This window comes from Mustelus asterias, chromosome 12, assembly GCF_964213995.1.
Source record: "Mustelus asterias chromosome 12, sMusAst1.hap1.1, whole genome shotgun sequence".
NCBI classification, from domain to species: domain Eukaryota; kingdom Metazoa; phylum Chordata; class Chondrichthyes; order Carcharhiniformes; family Triakidae; genus Mustelus; species Mustelus asterias.
This window is the reverse complement of record NC_135812.1, coordinates 55,991,485-56,010,859: the sequence shown is the minus strand read 5'-3', so window position 1 is coordinate 56,010,859 and position 19,375 is coordinate 55,991,485. Positions and strand designations below refer to the sequence as shown.

General features: G+C 45.3%; 1 protein-coding gene across 3 annotated transcripts in view; it reads right to left on the bottom strand.

The window, feature by feature from the left end:
- The window catches only part of LOC144501473 (ras-related protein Rab-37), a 359,260-nt gene that overhangs the window by 164,128 nt on the left and 175,757 nt on the right, over positions 1 to 19,375 (bottom strand). The window contains exon 2 of one of the 3 annotated variants that reach the window (XM_078225255.1): positions 12,213 to 12,326. The exons of the other annotated variants lie outside the window; for them this stretch is intronic. Within the exon in view, the coding sequence (XP_078081381.1) occupies positions 12,213 to 12,326 (114 nt within the window). The remainder of the gene's footprint in view (positions 1 to 12,212; positions 12,327 to 19,375) is intronic. 3 annotated transcript variants of the gene reach the window in all.

Genomic DNA, 19,375 nt, shown 5'->3' with positions numbered 1-19,375 from the left:
CTGGTCCTGTGCTGTAATTTTCTTTATTCGTTACCATCAGTAACTTCCACCGATGTTTCCTCTCTGGTCAGAACTCCCTCAGTTTCAGGAACACGAGACTCAGTCTGTTCCTCAGACTCTTTTGGCAACAATCCTGTGTCAGGGAGGACTCTCCTGCTTTGATCGGGAGTAACCACCAGCTGATCCGTGTGTCTTCTCCAGACCCGATCATCTTGGGTCTGAACAGTGTATGACCCTGGCCCTGTCTGGGCCACCATTGTTGCAGGAATTCATTTTTACTCTGCCACGTAGTTCCTTGCCAACATGGTTTCTCCCTTCCTCAACTTCCTTGTCTTTCGCTCTGTTCGTTCCAGGCATCCACCAACCTCTGTGTGAAAAACCTTTCCCGCACGTCTGCCTTAAACTTTCCCCCTCTCACCTTAAACCTGTGCCCTCTATACTCGACACTTTCACCCTGGGAAAAAGCCTCTGACTATCCACCCTGTATGTGTCTCTCATAATTTTGTAGACCTCCCCTCAGCCTCCATCTTTCCAGTGAAAACAATCCTAGTTTATTCAACCTCTCCTCATACCTAAAACCCTCCAGACTAAGCAGCATCCTGGTAAACCTTCTTTGCACTCTTTCCAAAACATCCACATCCTTCTGGTAGTGTGGCGACCAGAACTGCACGCAATACTCCAAATGTGGCTGAACTAAAATTCTATACGGCTGCAATATGACTTACCAACTTTAATAATCGATGGCTTGGCCAATAGAGGCAAACGTGCCATATGCCTTCTTGATCACCTTAGCCACCTGTGTCGCCACTTTCAGGGATTCATGGATCTGTACACCCGGATACCTCTGTATTTCAATGCTGTCAAGGGTTCGGCCATTTACTGTATAATTCGCACATGAATTTGATCTTCCAAAATGCATCACCTCATATTTGTCTGCCATTTCTCTGCACAAGACTGCAATCTATCTGTATCCTGCTGTATCCTTTGACAATCCTCATCACTATCTGCAACTCCACCAATTTTACATCAACCACAAACTTACTAATCTTACTAAACCTTCCGGCCTGGCCATTTGTCGCAGGGTGGCATGGAGCTAACTTCACCAGCCAAACTCCTTGGTGGTCAAGGTAGTCCACAAATTCCTTCTGTTGTTGCTCACTATTCGATCAAGGCTTCCAAAGCGAACAAACCACTCACTGAGCCGCTCTGTAGTCGCTTCTGTGGAAACCGGCTTCATAATGGCTATTTCTGGCCATGTCGAGTGGGCATCGACCACTACCAATAGCAGTTTTCCTTTCACTGGCTCTGTGAAGTCTTCTTTGCCAAGGAGCTTCAGGCCATTCCCAGGGGTGGAGGGGCAACAACGGTGGTGCTTTCCGCACTACAGTGCAGGATTCACAAGCACCTGCCTTCTCCTCAACCTGGGAGTCAGTACCTGGCCACCAAAAATAACTCCTGGCAATCTCTTTCATCCGCACCATACCCGGGTGTCCATAGTGTACTTGATCCAGCACCTTTCCATTTAATGTGGGAGGAATGACCTCCCTCATACCCCACAATAGACATCCGTCCGTTACGGACAACTCCCACCTCCTTGACAGCTAGGGACTCAAATCAGGCTGAATCTTATGAACAGTCTTCCCTCGGAAGACTAAATCCATTACTTGACTTAAGACTGGATTGTGTTGAACCTGGGTTACTGGTACAGGTACTTTATCATCTCAGTGAAAATACATAATTTTCAAACGCCAATCAGGAACATCCGTTCCTCCAGGGAGAGGCAGCCTCAAAAGTTCATCAGTGTTACCATGCTCTTCCAGACTGTCTATCCTGTATGTCATAGGAATATAGAAAGTACTGCCCGTTGTTGTAACCGTTCTGCTGCCGTGGATGGTATTCCAGTGTGTGGCCGGAAGATGACAGTCAGGGGCCTGTGATTGGTTAACAGCACAAAATGCCGGCCATATAGAAAATGGGAGAATTTCTTCACCCCAAATATGATACTTAATCCTTTCTTCGCGACTGGAGCATAGCTTTCCTCTGTTTTTGTCAAGGGTCTTTGTCCTCTGTTGTGCAATATGTATAGCAATACAGTGCCAACCCCATAAGGTGAGGCATCGCAGGCTAATTACAATGGCAACTTTGGATCAAAGTGCACCAACACTTACAACCTTTGTAAGACATGTTTTACCTCCCCTTAGGCCTCTTCACAATCCTGCGCCTATCTCCTTGGTTGGCCTTTATGCAGAAGATGATTTCACTATCATGGCAAAATCTGGCACAAACTTGCCATAATAATTTACCAATCCCAGGAATGATCATAACTGTAATACATTCCCTGGTCTGGGAGCTTTCATGATGGCCTCCATTCTCTTCGGCGCTGTGTGTAGTCCCTCAGTATCAATAGTCATTCTAATTCAGCCTCTACCTTCAGCCAAATGGCGTATGGCACCAGATGTGCCTTCAGACTCCTTGGACGACCCTCTGACTTCAGTTGAATCTTTATCTCAACCCCTTTCATCTTATCAAAGATCCACTTATTCCTCGAGGACATCCTGTAAACTTGTCTTCAAATCTGGCAGCCTGCTTATCACGTCCTAGTTTAATTTTAATTTCTGCAGCTAGGAGCGTCTGAACAAGGCAGGGGTGTTGACCACATAGAACGATAGCTCCGCACACTGGTCTCTCAGTTGTATCTTTACCAGCACATATCCTCTCAGTGGTACCACTTGCTCTGTGTAGATATTGTATATAGCTCTAATTATCGTTCAATAAACCACCGTTGTGATTTAAGGCTTCCTCATCATGTTACCTCGTGCTACAACACTATCGATAAGAATAAGATGTCAGCATCTGCAGGGTGGAGTGCGAGTCCCTGAAAACCTTCAAGGAAAGCATAAAGTCGTTGTACCAGTCACAGTCGAATAGCTATTCCACTGTTCAGAAAATCGAACCGTGACCTGGAGGTTGAAACTGGGGCCAGTACTTGAAAACTTTCCATACTTTTTTTTAAAACAGCCAATGAAATAACTTCCAAAGCAAAGCAGAAAATGATTATCCTCATGTTTTATTATCCTCACAAATATATAACTGTATAAGAAGCTTCACTTCTCCAGAGGAACCTGATAATAAACCCTTGGACTAGTCGCAGTAATAGGGACCACCACAATCCCTGACCCTCTGTTATTATTGAGAGATATAAACTCCATTCGGCCGGTAGGGACCCGGGGGAGACAGTTCCTGCTTTAGTTGCCAGACTTTGCCAAATAGGTCGAACATTGTGAGTTTGACCCATCTGAAAATGATATGCTATGTGATTGTCTCATCTTTGGTATTAAGAGTTTGAAGAAGTTGCTGGCAACTAAATTATCCCTGGACAAGACGGTTGAATTGGCTCATGCAACGGAGAGCGCGGAACAAAGTATTTTTGAACTGCAAGGCATGCTGGACGAATGGAATCAAATTCAGCAGGAAGCAGCAAACACTTGGAATACCAGTTGTGAGGGCCCAGAGGAGAAAGAGGAGGAAGAGAAACCGCTGGGCACAAGGGTTCTCATTGTGAGGGAGACCATCTCCAAGACTGATGCAAATGTAAAGAGTTCATTTGTTTCAGAAATAATCGGAAGGGCCACACACTAGGCCGGTGCAGAGAGAAACAGATGGTGCCTAGTTTCCAGAAAAAAAATCAATGCATCTGGTTGCATTGAGCTTGAGAGAGATTCAGGAGAGAAGTCCAACGTTTATAAGCTGAACATTATAAATTTAAATAAACCACCCTCCATTGAAATCAGCCTTATGGTTAATGGGGGTGTCTCGGCCATGGTAATAAGTGAACAAACCTATAAATATTTACAGAAAGGTCTGCAAACTATGAAACTCAGTAAAACCTCAGCAAAGTTGGCAACCTAATACAGGGGAGGCACTGAAGATATTGGGAACAACATTAACACTGGTGTATTATCAGAATTAGTCAGCTCAGCTGCATTTGATGGTAAAGGACAGAGGCCGAGCCTTATGGGATCAGACTGACTGAAACAAAGAAAGTTGGATTGGGTAGAAATATTCAATATCACGGATTGGGTTTTCTATGAGTTCTTGTGAAAGTATCAAGAGGTTTTTCAGAATGTGCATATGGGAAGTAAAGATTTGAATTTACGGAAAGTCTGGGTCAACAACAACATTTTTTACAGCCTGGTCTGTCCCTTATGCCCTACATCAAAACACTGAGGTGGAGTTGAATCAATTGGAAGATTGCGGGATAATTAAGCTGGTACAATTCTCAGAGTGGATTACACCAATAGTCCCAATGTTAAAAGCAGACTGCACAGTGAAGATTTGTGGCTATTACAGGCTAACCTGTCCAGGCTCAAATAGATAGATATCCTATCCCAAGGTGGTGGAAGTTTTAAAGCGCATCAAGGTAGATAAATCCCCGGCACCTGATGAAATGTATCCCAGGACATTGTGGGAGGCTAGGGAAGAATAGCCGAGATATTTGAATCATCGATAGTCACAGGTGAGGTGCCTGAAGATTGAAGAGTGGCAAATGTTGTGCCTTTGTTTAAAAAGGGCTGCAGAGAAAAGACTGGGAACTACAGGCCGGTGAGCCTCACATCTGTGGTGGGTAAGTTGTTGGAAGATATTTTGAGAGACAGGATCTACAGGCATTTAGAGGCGCAAGGACTGATTAGGGACAGTCAGCATGGTTTTGTGAGTGGAAAATCATGTCTCACACATTTAATTTGAGTTTTTTGAAGGGATAACCAAGAAGGTAGATGAGGGCAGTGCAGTTGATGTTGTCTACATGGACTTTAGCAAGGCCTTTGACAAGGTACTGCATGGTAGGTTGTTGCATAAGGTTAAATCTCATGGGATCCAGGGTGAGCTAGTTAAATGGATACAAAATTGGGTGGATGACAGAAACTAGAGGGTGGTTGTAGAGGGTTGTTTTCCAAATTGGAGGCCTGTGACCAGCGGTGTGCCTCAGGGATCAATGCTGGGTCCACTGTTATTAGTCATTTATATTAATGATTTTGATGAAAATATAGGAGGCATAGAACAAAGAACAAAGAAAATTACAGCACAGGAACTGGCCCTTCAGCCCTCCAAGTCTGCACCGACCATGCTGCCCAACTTAACTAAAACCCCCTACCCTTCCGGGGTCCATATCCCTCTATTCCCATCCTATTCATGTATTTGTCAAGGTGCTCCTTAAAAGCCACTACTGTATCCGCTTCCACTATTTCCCCCGGCAGCAAGTTCCAGGCACCCACCACCCTCTGTGTAAAAAATCTGCCTCGTACATCTCCTTTAAACCTTGCCCCTCGCACCTTAAACCTGTGCCCCCTAGTAATTGACTCTTCCACCCTGGGAAAAAGCTTCTGACTATCCACTCTGTCCATGCCTCTCATGAGCTTGTAGATCCTCAACCTCCGTTATTCCAGTGAGAACAAACCAAGTTTCTCCAAGCTCTCTTCATAGTTAATGTCCTCCATACCAGGCAACATCCTGGTAAATCTTTTCTGTACCCTCTCCAAAGCCTCACATCTTTCTGATAGTGTGGCGACCAGAATTGAACACTATATTCCAAGTGCGGCCAACTAAGGTTCTATGAAGCTGCAACATGACTTGCCAATTTTTAAACACAATGTCCCAGCCAATGAAGGCAAGCATGCTGTATACCTTCTTGACTACCTTCTCCACCTGCATTGCCACTTTCAGTGACCTGTGTACCTGTACACCCAGATCTCTCTGCCGATCAATACTCTTAAGGGTTCTGCCATTTACTGTATATTTCCTATCTGTATTAGACCTTCCAAAATGCATTACCTCACATTTGTCCGGATTAAACTCCATCTGCCATCTCTCCGCCCAAGTCTCCAACTGATCTATATCCTGCTGTATCCTCTGGTGGTCCTCATCGCTATCCGCAAATCCACCAACCTTTGTGTTGTCTGCAAATCTACTAATCAAACCAGTTACATTTTCCTCCAAATCATTTATATATATTACAAACAGCAAAGGTCCCAGCACTGACCCTCGAGGAATGCCACTTGTTACAGCCCTCCATTCAGAAACGCACCCTTCCACTGCTACCCTCTGTCTTCTTTGGCCGAGCCAGTTTTGTATCCACCTTGCCAGCTCACCTCTGATCCCATGCGACTTCACCTTCTGCACCAGTCTGCCATGAGGGACCTTGTCAAAGGCCTTACTGAAGTCCATGTAGACAACATCCATTGCCCTACCCTCATCAATCATCTTCGTCACTTCCTCGAAAAACTCGATCAAGTTCGTGAGACACGACCTCCCCTTCACAAAACCATGTTGCCTCTCACTAATACGTCCACTTATTTTCAAGTGGGAAAAAAATCCTGTCTCGAAGAATCCTCTCCAATAATTTCCCTACCACTGATGTAAGGCTCACCAGCCTGTAATTACCTGGATTATTCTTGCTACCCTTCTTAAACAAAGGAATAACATTGGCTATTCTCCAATCCTCTGGGACCTCCCCTGTGAGGATACAAAGATTTCTCTCAAGGCCCCAGCAATTTCCTCCCTTGCCTCTCTCAGTATTCTGGCGTATATCCTATCAGGTCCAACTTTACAACCACTTGTCTACCTTAATGTTTCTCAAGAACCCCAATACCTCCTCCTTTTTGAGCTCAACATGACTCAAACTATCTACACACCCTTTCCCAGACTCATCATCCAACAAGTCCTTCTCTTTGGTGAATACTGGTTAGTATTGGTTAGCATGGTTAGTAAGTTTGCAGATGACACCAAGATTGGTGGCATAGTGGACAGTGAAGAAGGGTATCTCGGATTGCAACGGGATCTTGATCAATTGGGCCAGTGGGCTGGCGACTGGTTGATGGAGTTTAATTTAGATAAATGCAAGGTAATGCATTTTGGTAGATTGAACCAGGGCAGGACTTACTCAGTTAATGGTAGGGCATTGGGGAGAGTTACAGGACAAAGAGATCTCGGGGTACAGATTCACAGCTTTTTGAAAGTGGAGTCACAGGTGGACAGAGTGGTGAAAAAGGCATTCAGCATGCTTGGTTTCATTGGTCAGAACATTGAATACAGGAGTTGGGACGTCTTGTTGAAGTTGTACAAGACATTGATAAGGTCGCATTTGGAATACTGTGTACAGTTCTGGTCACCCTATTATAGAAAGGATATTATTAAACCAGAAAGAGTGCAGAAAAAATTTATTAGGCTGCTACCGGGACTTGATGGTTTGAGCTATAAGGAGAGGCTGGATAGACTGGGACTTTTTTCTCTGGAGCGTAGGAGGCTGAGGGGTGATCTTATAGAGGTCTATAAAATAATGAGGGGCATAGATCAGCTAGATAGTCAATATCTTTTCCCAAAGGTAGGGGATTCTAAAACCAGAGGGCATTGGTTTAAGGTGAGAGGGGAGAGATACAAAAGGGTCCAGAGGGGCAATTTTTTCACACAGAGGGTGGTGAGTGTCTGGAACAAGCTGCCAGAGGTAGTAGTGGAGGCGGGTACAATTTTGTCTTTTAAAAAGCATTTAGATAGTTACATGGGTAAGATGGGTACAGAGGGATATGGGCCAAATACGGGCAATTTGGTCTAGCTTAGGGGTCTAAAAAAATGGGCAGCATGGACAAGTTGGGCCGAAGGGCCTGTTTCCATGCTGTAAACTTCTATGACTCTATGATAGAAGACCTTTACAGTAAGCTGGCAGGAGGCCCCAAATATACAAAACTGGACCAAAGTCATGCGTACCAACAGCTTGAGCTGGAGGAAAACCCGAGGAAATTTGCCACCATTAATAAACGCAAGGGTTTATTCCAATATACGAGGTTACCCTTCGGCATTTCATTGGCATGTACTATCTTTCAGCTCACCATGGAAAGCCTTCAACAAGGGATCCCCGATCTGGAGATGTCCTAAAGCAAGGGTGTTACCCGAGGGGCATCGGGCCAATTTGGAGGAAGTCCTCAAAATATTCAAAGGAAGTTGGTGTCCGCTTGAAAACAGAAAATTGTACTTTTCAGGCTGATGAGGTCACCCATTTAGGATTCAGAGTCAATGCAAAAGGCCCACATCCACTGGAGGAAGCGGTAAAGTCGATTGAAGAAGGGAAAGGGTGAATGTGTTTTGTACTCAATGTATTTTGTACCCAAAAGGTTGAACTTTGTACCTGGAATGTATCACAAACATAACCCTTCCTTATGGCTAGTCTCCCCTTTGTTTATATTGCTCCTGGTAGTAGTATAAGCCATTTGTTCATGGTTCCCTTGCTTGTTTATATCATTCTGATAAAACAGACAGTTAAATATAGATGTTGGGTTGTAAGTCTTACTTTCCCATAGGCTTGTGTATGATTTAAACAAAGGAAGCAGCTACCAAATGGTAGAGTGAAAGAATGGCCGTTTGAAGGAGGACTCCCACTGGGACAGCTGCAATCGCACACAGTCACTTCAAAGGAAAGGCCGCGGGAAGAGCGGGGGACCAGAGGTTGCATCTTGACTACAACTACCAGGAGAATTGTGCTTTATGACCCAAGGATACCAGATAGTCTCTAATCATAATCCAGAGTGTATCAGAAGCTGTTCAAGGAACTATAATTTATGATCAAGGACTGTTAACTGGACTTTGCTTTATGGCTTGTATTGGGAACCCTGATGTATAAAGGTCCACGCTTCTTGTGTTCAGAGAGAACTTTGGCTTCCGCTTTCAAGGGGTCAAGTTCTCCCACAAGCTTGTGAGAATAAAGCCTACTCTATTTTGACTCATACCAGCCTCAAGAGGTATTTTTACCAACTTCATCAATAAAAGAGGAACCTGCACTGAAGAACGTAACAGATTTACAAAGCTTTTGAGGGATGGTCAACTATTGTGGCTGGTTTTTACCCAACTTGTCTACCATTTTGGCACCCTTACACCAACTTCTAAAAAAAACAGTGTTAGCAATGGGAGATTCTCTAAGGAAAGTAAAATAGGCACAGTGGTTAGCACTGCTGCCTCACAGCGCCAAGGGCCTGGGTTCAATTCCCAGCTTGGGTCACTGTATGTGTGGAGTTTGCACATTCTCCCCATGTCTGCGTGGGTTTCCTCTGGGTGCTCCGGCTTCCTCTCACACACCAAAGATATGCGGGTTAGGTGGATTGGCCGTGCTAAATTGACCCTAGCATCAGGCATATTAGTAGTGTGAATATGCGGGTTACGGGAATAGGGCCTGGGTGGAATTGTGGTCAGTGCAGACTTGATGGGCCAAATGGACTCCTTCGGCACTTAGGGATTCTATGATTCTATTCTATGATTCTAAAATCTTACTTGTCCGTTTTGACCCAGGCAAGCAGGTCATTGTGATGTGTGCTGCATCACCTTACGGCATAGGGGCCATACTTTCTCATAAGGTGGAAGATGGCATGGAGCAACCTGTTGCTTTTGCTTCCAGCACCTTGTCTGATGCCAAAAGGAGGTATTCACAGATTGATAAGGAGAGTCTAACAGTTATATTTGCTGTTAGGAAGTTTCTGCAGTATATGTACAGCCGCCATCTCACCATCATCTTGCACCATAAGCCATTACCGGGCCTTTTCTTTGAAGCTGATCCAGTCTCGCCAGCAGCCGAGTGCAAAGATGGGCCTTATGGTTAGCTGCTTACAGCTACATGTTTCAGCACAAGCCAGGGGCACAGACCTCCAACACTGCTGCTCTAAGGTGGCTTCTACTTCCTCAGACAGTATCTTCCCCGCCTGTTCCACAGGAGAGAGTCCTTGCTTTGCATTTTCTGGACACTTTGCTGGACATAACATGATTGGTGCTGCTCCTGGTACATTCATTAATCCAGATTTAGATTGGGAGAGCACGGTTTTAATAAAATAAGGCAGGATCTGGCCAAGGTAGACTGGGAACAGCTACTAGTGGAGAAATCTACAGAAGAGCAGTGGGGGCGGCATTCAAAAAGGAAATGGGTAGTGTGCAAGCCCACCATATTCCCTCTAGGGTGATAGGAAGGAGTAACAAGCCCAGAGAACCATGGATGACCAAAGATATTCAGGATATGATTAGAAGGAAAAGAGAGGCTTTTAGCAAGTACAAGGGGAACAAATCAGCAGAGGCATTAGTGAAGTACAGAAAGTGCAGGATGGAGCTTAAGAAAGCAATTAGAAAAGCAAAGAGGGTATATGAGAAAGCTCTGGCTGGTAAAAGGAAAATCCCAAAATACTCTCCAAATATATCAACGGGAAGAGGGTAACCAGGGAAAGAGCAGGGCCCATTGGGAACCAAGGGGGCAATCTGTGGGTGGAGACAGAGGATATTGGTAAAGTGTTGAATGAATACTTCACATCCGTCTTCACCCAAGAGAATGAGGAAGAAGGTATGGAATTCAGGGAGAGAAACTGTGAGGTTCTTGAGTTAATTGACATAGAGAAGGACAAGGTATTGGAGATGTTGACAGCCTTAAAAGTGGATAAATCTCCAGGTCTGGATGAATTGTGTCCCAGGCTGCTATGGGAGACAAAAGAGGAGATTGCAGGGGCTCTGACCCAAAATTTTAATTCCGCTTTGGCCACGGAGGAGATGCCATCGACTGGAGAACAGTTAATGTGGTTCCGCTAGTTAAGAAGATTATAGGGATAAGCCAGGGAACTACAAACCAGTGACTCTCACGTCAGTGGTACAGAAACTATTGGAGAAAATTCTGAAGGAGAGTATCTATCTCCACTTGGAGAGGCAAGGCTTGATCAGGGATAGTCAGCATGGCTTCATCAGAGGGAGGCTATGCCTAATGAATTTGATTGAATTTTTTGAGGAGGTGACCAGGGGTGTAGATGAGGGTAGTGCAGTTGATGTAGTTTATATGGATTTCAGCAAAACCTTTGATGAGGTCCCACATAGGAGACTTGTAAAGGCGGAAAATTCACATGGGATACAGGGTAATTTGATAAAGTGGATTCAGAGTTGGCTCAGTTGTAGGAGACAGAGGGTGTTGACAGAAGGCTGTTTTAGTGACTGGAAGCCAGTGACCAGTGGTATACCACAGGGATCTGTGCTGGGTCCCATATTATTCGCCATTTATATAAATGACATAGATGACTATGTCGGGGTAGGATTAGTAAGTTTGTGGATGACACAAAGATTGGCTGGATGGTTAACAGTGAGGCTGAGTGTCTTAGGAGACAGGAAGATATAGGCGGAATGGTCAAATAGAAAGATAAGTGTCAGATGGAATTTAATCCTGAAAAGTATGAGGTTTGGAAGGAGTAATTTGACAAGGAAGTATTCAATGAATGGCAGGACACTAGGAAGTTCTGTGGAACCAAGGGACCTTGGAGTGTTGGCCCATAGATCTCTGAAGGCAGAAGTGCATGTTGGTAGGGTGGTGAAAAGGGACACTTTCCTTTATCAATCGAGGCACAGATTATAAAGGCAGGGAAGTCATGTTGGAGTTGTTTAGAACTTTGGTAAGGCCACAGCTAGAGCACTGTGTGCAGTTCTGGGTGCCACATTATCAGAGGGAATTTATGCGTAGAGCCAGAGGAAGTGGACGAGGTCCTTAACAAATACTTTGCATTGGTTTTCACAAAGGAGAAGGACACGGTCAGTCTAGAGACCAGTGTGTTGATATTCTAGGGCATGCCAATATCAAAAATGAGGAGGTGGTGGGTGTTTTGAAAAGCATTTAGGTAGACAGTCCCCAGGACCTGATGGGATCTATCCCAGAATAGAGAGAGAGGTGAGGGAAGAAATTGCTGGTGCCTTGTACGAAATTTTAGTATCCTCTTTAGTCACAGGAGAGTTTCCTGAGGACTGGAGAGTAGCCAATGTTGTTCCTTTGTTTTAGAAGGGTGACAGGGAAAATCCAGGAACCTACAGCCCAGTGAACTTGACGTTACAGAGTCATAGAGGTTTACAGCATGGAAACAGGCCATTCGGCTCAACTTGTCCATGCCACCCTTTTTTTTAAACCACGAAGCTATTGCCATTGCCTGCGTTTGGCCCATATCCATAAGACCATAAGACACATAAGACATAGGAGCAGAATTAGGCCACTCGGCCCATCGAGTCTGCTCCGCCATTCAATCATGGCTGATATTTTTCTCATCCCCATTCTCCGGCCTTTTCCCCATAACCCCTGATCCTCTTATTAATCAAGAACGTATCTGTGGTGGACCTCAGTTGTGCCTTTGTCCTATTTGGACCACCGTTGTGTGTGTTTGTCATACCTGGACACATACCCTTCCGGTTTGGTTCCTCCCCTCGGCACCTAGTATAAAGGTGGCTGTCTCCTCCCCCTTGTTCAGTCCCGGTCGGTTATTTGTTGGGATCTGCTCCTGATTCTGTTGTGAATAAAAGCCTACACTTGTATTGGCACACCAGTAGTCTTTTGCCTTATTGATAGCGCATCAGTATCTATCTCTGTCTTTAAGACACTCAATGACCTGGCCTCCACAGCCTTCTGCAGCAACGAGTTCCACAGATTCACCACTCTCTGCCTGAAGAAATTCCCCCTCATCTCTGTTTTAAAGAATCGTCCCTATAGCCTGAGGTTGTGCCCTCTGATTTTTCCTACCAGTGGAAACATCCTCTCCACATCCACTCTATCTGGGCCTCGCAGTATCCTGTAAGTTTCAATAAGATCTCCCCCTCATCCTTCTAAACTCCAACGAGTACAGACCCAGAGTCCTCAACCGTTCCTCATACGACAAGCTCTTCATTCCAGGTGTGAACCTCCTCTGGACCCTTTCCAAGGCCAGCACATCCTTCCTTAGATACTGTGGTAGAGGTGGGTTGCCTCATATCCTTGAAATAGTACCTGGACGAGCACTTGGCATGTCATAACATTATAGGCTATGGGCCAAGTGCTGGTAAATGGATTAGGTGGGAGGTCAGGTGTTTCTCATGTGTCGGTACAGAATCGAGGCCTCTTGTGCACTGTATGAGGCTAGTCACCTGGGTTAGTGACAATGGTAGAGGGGCTCAGAGCACCACATAGATGCTGAGTTTTGAGATGTTCGATCTGTTTTGAATCGATCCCCTATAGCTCGGAAGTAGCATTACCCAACATGGGGAAGGATATCTTCAATATGAAAAGGGGAAATTGTCACCACATTGATGACGCCAACTACACTTTTATATTCATCCCTGACCCTCCTCATATCACCATTGGCAGCTGTGACTGCTGTAAACTCTGTAATTCTCTCCATTCATCTCTCCACTTCCCCTCCTTCTCCAAGACCTTACTAAAGATCCACCCTTTTGACTAAGTTTTTGATCAGCCGTTCCAATACCTCCGATAATGTAGTGTCAAATTTCACCTGATTGTATTTCTGTAAAGCACCTTGGGCCATTTTCCTACAAGACAATATGTGCTCTAAATATAACTTGTTTTGTTAAGCCCAGCATTGAGAGAAGGTGAACAAATCAGGAACTAGTGACTGGTTGTTGATAGGCTGAGCGAGATCAGACATGAGGCCTGGCAAAGATGTTCACCAGGACACACTCACAGCAAATGGGAGTGTCCCAAACCCTTCATTTTGCATTAAGCAGCAGACTCTGTGCTGTATCTGGAGTAGCCCCACTATTGCTCAGTGCCCGGGAGAGAGGCCTCAACGTGCAATACCGAGACAGCAGCCTTCGCTCTGGAATCTATACTGAGAGCACTCTGACCTGATCTTACTGTTCTAGCGCCAAGATATCAAACATTCCAATTTTATCCAATGGTTGCAATAAGTAGTAGCAGGACTAGATCATTCAGTCCATCCATCCTGTTCTACCATATATTTAGATCACAGAATCGTTACAGTCAGAAGGAGGGTATTCAGCCCATTTTGGCTGCACCAGCAGTCTGAAGGAGCAATTCACCCAGTGTCGTTCTCCCGAATTCTCCTCGAAACCCAGCACATTCTTCCTTTTCAGATAAAAATCCAATTTCCTCATGAATGCCTCCCCCACACACTCAGACAGTGCATTCCAGACCCTAACCACTCGCTGTGTGAATCTGTCTCCACCACACTCTCAGACAGTACATTCCAGATCCTAACCACTCGCTGCGTGAAACTGTCTCCACCACACTCTCAGACAGTGCATTCCAGATCCTAACCACTCACTCTGTGAATCTGATTTGATTTATTACTGTCACATGTATCAGTATACAGCGAAAAGTATCATTTCTTGCGCAGACAAAGCATACCATTCATAGAGAAGGAAACAAGAGAGTGCAGAATGTAGTGCTACAGTCAGAGCTAGGGTGTAGGGGAAGATCAACCTAATGCAAGGCAAGTCCATTCAAAAGTCTGACAGCAGCAGGAAAGAAGCTATTCTTGAGTCAGTTGGTACCTGACCTCAGACTTTTGTATCTTTTTCCTGACGGAAGAAGGTGGAAGAGAGAATGTCCGGGGTGTGTGGGGTCCTTAATTATGCTGCCTGCTAACCCAAAGGCAGCGGGAAATTTAGACAGAGTCAATGGATGAGAGGCTGGTTTGTGTGATGGATTGGACTACATTCACGATCTTTTGTAGTTCTTGTGGTCTTGGGCAGAGCAGGAGCCATAGCAAGCTGTGATACAATGAGAAAGAATGCTTTCTATGGTGCATCTGTCAAAATTGGTGAGAGTCGTAGCTGACATGCCAAATTTCCTTCGTCTTCTGAGAAAGTAGAGGCATTGGTGGGCTTTCTTAACTATAGTATCGGCATGAGGGGACCAGGACAGGTTGTTGGTGATCTGGACACCTAAAAACACGAAGCTCTCGACCCTTTCTACTTCATCCCCATTTTTGTAGACAGGGGCATGTTCTCCTCTATGCTTTCTGAAGTAACAATCTCCTTCATTTTGTTGACATTGAGGGAGAGATTATTGCTACCGCACCTGTCACCAGATTATCTATCTCATTCCTGTACTCTGTCTCGTCATTGTTTGAGATCCAACCCACTACGGTGGTGTCATCAGCAAACTTGAAAATCGGATTGGAGGGGAATTTGGCCACACAGTCATAGGTGTATAAGGAGTATAGTAGGGGGCTGAGAACACATCCTTGTGGGGCACCAATGTTGAGGATGGTCGTGGAGGAGGTGTTGTTGCCTATCCTTACTGATTGTGGTCTGTGAGTTAGGAAGTTCAGGATCCAGTTGCAAAGGGAGGGGCCGAGGCCCAGGCCACAGAGTTTGAAGATGAGTTTCGTGGGAATAATGGTGTTGAAGGCTGAGCTGTAGTCAATAAATAGGAGTCTGACATGGGTGTCCTTGTTATCTAGGTGTTCCACGGTTGAGTGCAGGGCCAGGGAGGAGGAAAACTGTAGTGGATCCAGGTAGTCTGAGAGGCTGGAACTGATTCGTGCCATGACTAGGCTTTCGAAGCTCTTCATAATGATGGATGTCAGAGCCACCGGCCGATAGTCATTAAGGCACGCTGCTTAGTTTTTCTTAGGTACCGCGATGATGGTCGTCTTCTTAAAGCAGATCGGGACATCAGGTTGTTGTAAAGAAAGGTTGAATATGTCTGCGAATACCTCCGCCAGCTGATCCACGCAGAATCCTGAGTGCACGTCCGGGTACCCCATCCGGGCCAGTCGCTTTCCGTAGGTTGACCTTTGAGAAAGCTGCTCTGACATTTGCAATAGTGACCCCAGAAAAAGGTTCATCCAGCGTTTCCAGGGTGGAGGGCTTGCCCTCACTGACCTCTTACTCAAAATGGGCGTAGAATGCATTGAGCTCATCAGGTAGGAGTGCGTTGGAGCTGATGGTTTTACATGCCTTCATCTTGTAGCCTGTTATGTCTTGCAGACCTTGCCATAGTTGGCGGGGGTCTGTGTGGCTAACCTGGGACTCTAGCTTGGTCCGGTACTGTCTTTTGGCATCTTTGATGGATCTCCTTAGATCTCCTTAGAGATCACACTCTCAGACAGTGCATTCCAACTCTTGACGACTTGCTACATAGAAAAGTTTTGCCTCATGCTATCATTGCTTCATTTGCCAATTATGTTAAATCTGTGCCCTCTGATTTATGATTTTTCCAGCAACGGAAACAGTTTCTCCTTAGCTGTTCTGTCCAGAGCCTTCATGATTTTGAATACCTCTATCCAAACTCATCTCCATCTTCTCCTCCAAACAAATAGCCCCAACTTCTCCAATCGAAGTAAGTGAAGTTCCTCATTCCTGGAACCATTTTCATCAATCTTTTCTGCACCTTCATCAATGCCTTCACATCCTTCCTAAAGTGTGGTGCCCAGACTGGATGCAATACTTCAGCTGAGGCAGAACTAGTGTTCTATACAAGTTTCAACAACAACAAAGAACAGTGCAGCACAGTGACAGGCCCTTTGGCCCTCCAAACCTGCGCCGATCACGTTTACCTATCTAGACCAACCGCTTATATCCCTTTATTCCCCGTTTGTTCATATGCCTATCAAGATAAGTCTTAAATGTGACTAACGTATCTGCCTCAACCACCTCACTTGGCAGTGCATTCCAGGCTCCCACCTCCCTGTGGAAAAAACTTACCCAGCACATCTCCACTGAACCTTTCCCCCCTTACCTTGAGCTTGTGTGCCCCCTTGTAATTGTCATTTCTGCCCTGGGAAAAAGCTTCCAACTGTTCACCCTATCTATACCCCTCATAATTTTATAAACTTCTATCAGGTCGCCCCTCAGCCTCCGTCTTTCCAGGGAGAACAACCCCAGTTTATTCACTCTCTTCTCATAGCTAATACCCTCCACCCCAGGCAATATCCTGATAAACCTTTTCTGCACTCTCTCTCCAGAGCCTCCACATTCTTTTGGTAGTGTGGTGACCAGAGTTGGACACAGTATTCCAAATGTGGCCTAACCAACGTTTTATACAACTGTAACATAATTTTCCACCTTTTATACTTGATGCCTCGTTCGATGAAGGCAAGCATGGCCTCTTTCTGTACTGTAGGGTTTCTATGATGATATTCTATGATGCCATATGCTTTCTTCACCACCTCTTCCACTTTTAAGGATCTGTGAACCTGTACTCCCAGATCTGTGTGTGTCAATGCTCCTGATTCTGCCATTTATTTTATAGCTCCCATCTGAATTGGATTTACCAAAATGCATCACCTCTCATTTGTCCAGATTAAATTCTCTCTGCCATTTCTCTGTCCAATTTTCCAGCCTATCTATAACCTGCTGTATTCTCTGACAATCTTCATCACCATCCGCAACTCCTCCAATCTTAGTATCATCCACAAAGTTGCTAATCAGACCAGCTACGTTTTCTTCCAAGTCATTTATATATATTACAAACAGCAGAGGTCCCAGCACTGAACCATGCAGAACACCACTAGTTACAGACCTCCATTTAGAAAAACACCCTTCCACTGCTACGGACTTCTATGGACAAGCTAGTTTTGAATCAATCTAGCTAGTTCACCCTGATCCCGTGAGATTTAATCTTTGCACCAGCCTGTCAGGAGGGACTTTGTCAAATGCCTTACTAACGTCCATGGAAACAACATCCACAGCCCCTCCCTCGTCAATCATTTTTGTCACCTCCTCAAAAAACACAATTAAATTAGTGAGACGTGACCTCCCTCGGACAAAACCATGCTGTCTGTCGCTAATAAGACATTCAGTTCCAAGTGTGTGTAGAACATGTGTACAAGTGCATATAACCCCTTTGCTCTTTTACTCTATGTCCCTATCAATAAAGCTCAAAATACTATCTGCTTTATTAACTGCTCTCTCCACCTGTCCTGCCACCTTCACATATACAACCAGTTCCCTCTACTCCTGCGTCCCCTTTAGAATTGTACACTGATGCCTGATATGTATCTTAACTCTGTATATCTATCTTTATTCAATCCTTGATACTCTAATCGAATGAAAATCCATCCATCTCAGCCTGGATATTTTCAAATAAACCTCAGCACCTCCAGCCAATGGGGGAGCGAGATCCACATTTCCAAGAATATTTGTCTAATGAATCACTTCCTGATATTCCCCCTGAAAAGCCTCTAATTTCACGATCAATTACCTTATTGGACACTTTGCCTGCCCCCCCCCTCACCCTTACCCCGCTCACAACACAGTAAATACTTTCTCTGCATCTATCTTATTGAATCTCTTTTTCACACCGACTGGATTTCCTTTACAGACAGGTTCCCAGCTGAAGCAATGTGTGCATTTGGTGAGGTTGTAGACACTGGTCTGATACCGACAAAGAACTCAATTGCATTTTCACCCAGTTCAGCCAGTGAGATACAAGGGGCAATCTTGAAATGCTCTGGACAGACAAACCAATCCTCACAGCAGGAACATCCCTGTGAAACAAAGTTTCTTTTAAATCCATCATTCCAGTTTAAACCAATCACACACAATGGATAGCGTCATTGAGCACTCGAGGGAAGGTCCACCGTACATTAATGATAGCCTTATGAGCCATATGGAGCTGCCATACTGAACTGAGAGAGCAATCAATAGTTTATCTTTTGTTCATTCAGACAAAGGATGTTCGACCTAGGATTAAGGACACTGGCCTGAATTCAAACCTGCTGCATTTCCTGCTGTACCTGTCCTGGGAGTGTTTGATGGGGACAGTGTAGAGGGAGCTTTACTCTGTATCTAACCCCATGCTGTACCTGTCCTGGGAGTGCTTGATGGGGACAGTGTGGAGGGAGTTTACTTTGTATCTAACCCCGTGCTGTACCTGTCCTGGGTGTGGTTTCTGGGGGACAGTATAGAGGGAGCTTTACTCTGTATCTAACCCCGCGCTGTACCTGTCCTGGATGTGGTTTCTGGGGGACAGTGTAGAGGGAGCTTTACTCTGTATCTAACCCCGTGCTGTACCTGTCCTGGGAGTGTCTGATGGGGACAGTGTAGAGGGAGCTTTACTCTGTATCAAACCCCATGCTGCACCTGTCCTGGGAGTGTTTGATGGGGGCAGTGTGGAGGGAGTTTACTCTGTATCTAACCCCGTGCTGTACCTGTCCTGGGATGTTTGATGGGGACAGTGTAGAGGGGGCTTTACTCTGTATCTAACCCCATGCTGTACCTGTCCTGGGAGTGTTTGATGGCGATTGTGTAGAGGGAGATTCACCCTGTATCTAACCCCGTGCTGTACCTGTCCTGGGAGTGTTTGATGGGGGACAGGGTAGAGGGAGATTTATTCTGTATCTAACCCCGTGCTGTACCTGTCCTGGGAGTGTTTGATGGAGACAGTGTGGAGGGAGTTTACTCTGTATCTAACCCCGTGCTGTACCTGTCTTGGGACTGTTTGATGGGGACAGTTTAGAGGAGATTTACTCTGTATCTAACCCCGTGCTGTACCTGTCCTGGGAGTGTTTGATGGCGATTGTGTAGAGGGAGATTTACCCTGTATCTAACCCCGTGCTGTACCTGTCCTGGGAGTGTTTGATGAGGACTGTGT